The 5,611-nt window shown below is 41.4% G+C and overlaps 1 protein-coding gene across 1 annotated transcript; it reads left to right on the top strand.

Annotated features, from left to right (window-relative positions):
- Positions 1–1,077: 1,077 nt before the first annotated feature.
- On the top strand, positions 1,078–5,332 carry LOC147634495 (plasmodesmata-located protein 7-like). The gene is made up of 3 exons (XM_086804454.1): positions 1,078–1,088; positions 1,275–1,353; positions 4,436–5,332. The coding sequence occupies exons 1-3, from the start codon at positions 1,078–1,080 to the stop codon at positions 5,126–5,128; spliced, it is 783 nt and encodes a 260-aa protein (XP_086660580.1). The 3' UTR covers positions 5,129–5,332.
- Positions 5,333–5,611: the final 279 nt, after the last annotated feature.

Here is a 5,611-nt window from a genome sequence, read left to right as displayed (position 1 = left end):
TCCTCTTTGGACTTAGGAGGATATGAATGGGCTTGTGCTTTACCCTTAGGTTTAGCACTAGAACCAACCCCCAGATTTTCCTTTGCCATAATGGGAGGTAGAAAAAGCCTGATCCATAGCAATAATGTTGTTCCGATTGGAAAGAAATTTATCTTCCTTTAACAAGAAAGCTACCAAATCATCAAATGTGCACAAACCTAGATTTCTCTTTGTCAAGGGGAAAAGAGTGGTAGCAAATCCTTGATAGGATTAGGCAAGCCATGAGAACTGTAGAGACAAGTGAACTATCAGGTACTACCTCTGAATCAATATTGATTAACTACTCTCACAAATCCTTGACATGAGTGAGAAGTCCATCCATAGAATCACCCTCAGTCATATGCTCCAAGGGTCAAGCTTTTTTCATAGATAAGCTACACGAGCTTCATTGCGGATCGGATATAAAGAGGCAAGTATATCCCATGCACTTTTAGAAGTGCATGAACGGATATGAGGTATGACTTTCTGTTTACACGAGAGATAAATCAAGGCATGAGCCTGCACATCTTTAGAATCCCATTTGAGTTGTTCTTATGTATAAGGAATAGGTGTAGGCGGTGCACTTCCACTGGAACCAAAATTGCTCGTTCCAAAAATGGATCCCCTTGATGTGCTAGCTATAGATGTGGAACCGGCAGGCCTTAATTCAGCACCAGATACATACACCTATAAATTCTTTACCCCACCAGAGTACATGCTTCATCATATATGCCCAGAGGGAATAATTGGTTTCATTTAGCTTGTCCTTAATGGACAACATGCCAAACAAGTCGCTAGCACCAGATACATACACCCATAAATTCTTTACCACACCAGACTACATGCTTCATTATATATGCCCAGAGGGAATATTTGGTTTCATCTAGCTTGTCCTTAATGGACAACATGCCAAACAAGTCGCTGGTGTTTGTAGACATTTTACGCAACAGATTAATGCACAAATTGAAGTATATTTGACACAGGCAAATAGCTGCATGTGACTTATAATACCTCAAATGTCTACTCATTGGTGTGGAATCTATAGGTTGAAAGGCGAAAATGATTGACGCGTAATCTGCACGTGCAAAATATACATGTACGAAATCTGCAAAGCAAGATCGGTGTATGTGGAATCTATAGACACGAAATCTAGAGATTGAAATCTACTGTTGATGCGAAATTTGCAAGTTAGAATCTATTGATGCGAAATGGGCTAATGCAGATTCTGACAGAAGCAGTTAACTATGAATCTACAGGTCAGAACCTGTTGATGCGGAATGGGTTGATGTAGATTTTAGAGAATCTGCAGAGACGAAAGCAGCTGACGCTGAATTGGCAACCTAAATGTCAAATGTAACGTAGACAGAATACCAAAATTTAAACGTAATATGCCGAATGTCAAATACTAAATGCTAAATGCACAAGGCCGAAAACTGAAAGCCAACTACTAAATACGAAAAGCTAAACGCTGAAAGCCGACTGCTATTGAATGCAGAAAGCTAGACACTGAAAGCCGAGTGTTGAATGCGAAAAGATGAAGCTGAATGCTGAATGGTAAATACTGAAGCCAAATGTTGAAAGCCGAATGCTAAATGCGAAAAGTCAAAAGTTGAATGGCTGACTGGGCAAAGATGACAACGCAGTTGAATGGATGACTGGGCAAAATTGGCAGATGTACAAGTCCGATGCCGAAAGCTAAAAGCCAAACTCTGAATGACGACGGGCCTGGCAAAACCAATGAACGCAGAAGTTCGATCCAAAAGTTGAAAGCTAGTACTCAAAGAGCAGCAGCAATAGAAAAACCATCAAAAATCGACAAACAGGGAAGTCCGATATCAAAAGCCTCTTACTTGAGCTGTGTAGTGTGTGAGAACATGCCCAGAATGTACGGCAACATAAATGAATGACACCAATGTACAAAAGGAGGCACAAACCCTAAATTTGTGGGAAGTGTGAGAGTGTACCTAGGATGTAATGCAACGAAAATTAATAACACTAGAAATGTACAAAAGGAGGTAGAAACCTAAATCTGTGGGAAGTGCGAGAGTGTACCCAAGATGTACGGTGGCATTAAGTAATGATACCACTGTAGCACTTGCTTTGCTGCTTCAAAGAATAATGGTGTAGAGCTATTGGCTCTAAAACCTTTCTCTGATACCAAGGTTGGATGGGAGAGTAGATGCACTACACACACACACATACACACATAGTCATATCAAACACATAAACACACACATGCACACATAGTCATATCAAACTCAGAGAGAGAGAGAGAGAGACGTGATGTGATAGCTAGAAGTACGATAGAATGGACAGAGAATGTGTGGAGTATAAAGTACTTGTAGTCCTAGGGCTAACATGCCCAACACACTAGAGTGTGTTCACATGGGGGAAAAACCCTTGCCTAGCATAAGGTAAAAAGTGCCCCTCTGTAAGACTATTCACACCAAGACTTCGCGAAGGCCAAAGGCTAACATGTGTGTGTGTGGAAGCACGCGAGTGTGTGTATACGTGTGTGTGCATATGTGCATGTGTGTATATATGTGTGGACACTCGAGTGTGTGCATGTGTATGTGTGTGTGTGTGTGTGTGGAAGCATGCGAGTGTGTGTATGTACATCATGAGCGCGTGAGTGGATGTGTGTGCACACACGTGCATGTGGGTACTTGTGTGCACGCATGTGAGTATGTGTGAGTCTGTATGCATGCATAGTCATGTGTGTGCATATGCATTTGTAAGTGTACGACTATGTGTGTATATGGTTATGTGTGTCTATGCATGTATGTGTATGTAAGTATGCATGAGTGCATGTGAGTGTGTGTGTGTGTGTGTGTGTGTGTGCATACATATGTGTGTGTCTATGTGTGCAAGCATACGGTGTGTGTATGTGTATCATGTGTAGGAACATGAATGTGGGTGATGGGTGGTGTGTTGATTTTGTGTGCACGCATGTGAGTGCATGTGACTTTGCAGAGTTGTGTGTATATGCATATGTATGTGCAAGTGTGTGCAAGTGTACAACTATGTGCATGTATGCTTGCATGTGTCTATAAGTATATGTGTATGTGAGTGTGTATGATGTGAGTGTGTATGAGTGTGTGCGAGTGTGTGTGTGTGTGTGTGTGTGTGTGGATACACGTGTGTAGTGTATGTAAGCATGTATGTAGAATTATTGTTAAGAAAAAATATTTTCCAAAAATAGGAATGGTTATTGCTGTTACTTTTCTTTTTCCATTAGTGGAGATGTGTGGTGAGGTGTGCTCACTTATTATATCCTCAAATAGATACACCTTATCTATATCTCTATTATATAAAGGAAGAGTTTCACAAAGCTACCACGGGGCAAGAATTTTTAGGTTCGAAAAGAGGAGGAGAAGGTTGGGGTAGAATTTGAATTTGGAAAGACATGTGAAGCACCAGTCAGCCCACTAGTACATATAATAATTATTGCTTTTACTTCTTTTTTTTCATTAGTGGAGATGTGTGGTGTGGTGTACTCACTTATTATATCCTCAAATAGATGCACCTTACATATAATGATGAGGTGTTCTTTTAGATAATGATAGAGAGGAAGAAAGATAAGTTTTCATCATATAAGTGACCTTCCTACAACATTGTCCCCTCTTTACACTGAATTTGAATTTGAAATGGAAATAAAGCTTGTCCTTCACCCTTTAACTCTCCTTTCTTACACTTAGTAAAATGAGATGAGCACATAGTGACGAGTGGGTGAATGTTGTGGGGCAAGGGCAAGAATAGTGAGAATCAGGATTGATTTTTGACGGGCTCCCTTGTCCTTCAAAATTGACGAGTGTGTTGAAATATAGCAATTTTCTTTTGTATTAGTGTAATTTTTAAGGGACATTTTAAAATTCAAGTCTTTTAGAGCCAAAATGCTAAAAAATGAGTGTGAAGCCACCCAAAAAAGCAACTATGGTAAGAATAATAGTCTAGAGATTGATAGGGAAAAAAAAGAAGAGTCAAATGTCTAGAGAAAAGGAATTAGAAGACAAGTGCAACACGGCACATGTAGTGTAGAAGTCATCATAATCAAGCACACAAGACGGAGGATTGGACAAAAGTCAAGGTAGAGAGATGTTGATGTCATCCCTGTTGCTCAGCAAGCATTTAATTTGATCATTTAAACACTATATTCATTGAAAAAGAAAGAAAAAAGGAAGGAAAGAAGCAATAATTTAGTAGTCCTTTTGTCTTTGTTTTAAAACTGAGAAGAAGAAGAAGAAGAATTGAGTCCAGTTACAGGGTTAAGCAGCAGCCATGGCCGCTCATTCATTCCACATTTATAAATGCGGAGAGAAGTTTACACTTCCACGGAGTGATTACATGGCTTCACGCATCTTCTTCTTCTTCATCATCATCAACCTCCTCTTCTTCTTCTTGCCATCTACAATTCTAGCTGACGATCTTGGTGCATAATGCAACCACCAACAATAACAGGCTCAGCAGCACATTCCAGCACAACTTGGGCTTGGCTCTGCGCAACCTCACGAGCCTCTCTTCCTCCGGGACCAAGTACACCATCGCCTCCACCGGTTCCGGCATCGACAGAGCCTATGCCATGTTTCAGTGCCGCGGAGACCAATCATTGCACGGCTGTTTCGATTGCGTTTCCAATGCTACCACCACATTGCAGACCCGTTGCCCTTCCTCTATCGGAGCTCGCATCCAGTTAGATGGTTGCTACCTCCGCTATGACAACCAGCCTTTCTTCACGCCTGATTTCAGTTATGTGATAGGATATTGCTATGCTAAAACTAGCGATCCCGTCGCCTTAACAGCCATTGAGTCGTTGATGGAGAATGTTACCAGGATAGCTCCCGAAAACGGTGGCTATGCAGCCGAGAGCGCGGAGGGTGAGTATGCCCTGGCTCAATGCCTGGGATATCTTAACGAATCGGAGTGCTCTCAGTGCCTCTCCCAGTATTCATGGAGGGTAATTTGTGATTCTACTCTTGGTGAGCAATTGCATTTAGCTAGCTGCTACTATCGTTACGAGCCCTACAGCTTCTTCACGCCACCTGCTGCTCCGCCTTCCGCTGCCACGCGCCGCCACCAGCATCACCGACATCCGCCTCACTTACCACACTGAAAACTGTCTGAGATTGTTTAATTATTAACCATATAAGTATCGCTTAAAGCTTAAACTAATTAGGACATATATATAAATAGAACTATCAACTAAACGTCAAATAAGTCATGTCAACCGTTGTGTTAACAGACTCAAATGTCACGACGTCTTATTGTAATAAGAAGGCCCTTCCGGGGGCCAGTAATGAATCATCCTTGGTATCCAGCATCGTGTGTGCGTATAATAAATCTCTGTGCATGTATTTAGTTAGATCTGAGAAGAATTTCACAGAAACAGAAGGTTGCTATTCGATCGTCCCGTCGATTTTTGTGAATCGAACGAACCTCGATTCCCCTTAATTCCCATAATGGTTACGGGTAGCGTCCTCTCCTTGATTCAACACTTCATAAGTATTTTTTACATATTCTGAATTCTTCCTTGCCTGTGGTAGCTCTATATTAGCTCTTTATCTCTCGCTTTCGTGACAATCACACACGGCAACGT

Source organism: Cibotium barometz, chromosome 10 (genome assembly GCF_041138505.1).
Source record: "Cibotium barometz isolate CiBa-2024 chromosome 10, ASM4113850v1, whole genome shotgun sequence".
NCBI classification, from domain to species: domain Eukaryota; kingdom Viridiplantae; phylum Streptophyta; class Polypodiopsida; order Cyatheales; family Cibotiaceae; genus Cibotium; species Cibotium barometz.
The sequence above is the reverse complement of the archived record's forward strand: the minus strand, read 5'-3'. Positions and strand labels throughout refer to the sequence as shown.

Excerpts from the sequence above, each read along its gene's own strand:
- LOC147634495 (XM_086804454.1), top strand. Across the intron at positions 1,354-4,435 it reads AAGCAGCTGACGCTGAATTG|CTGACGATCTTGGTGCATAA; the intron begins GCAACCTAAATG and ends CTACAATTCTAG.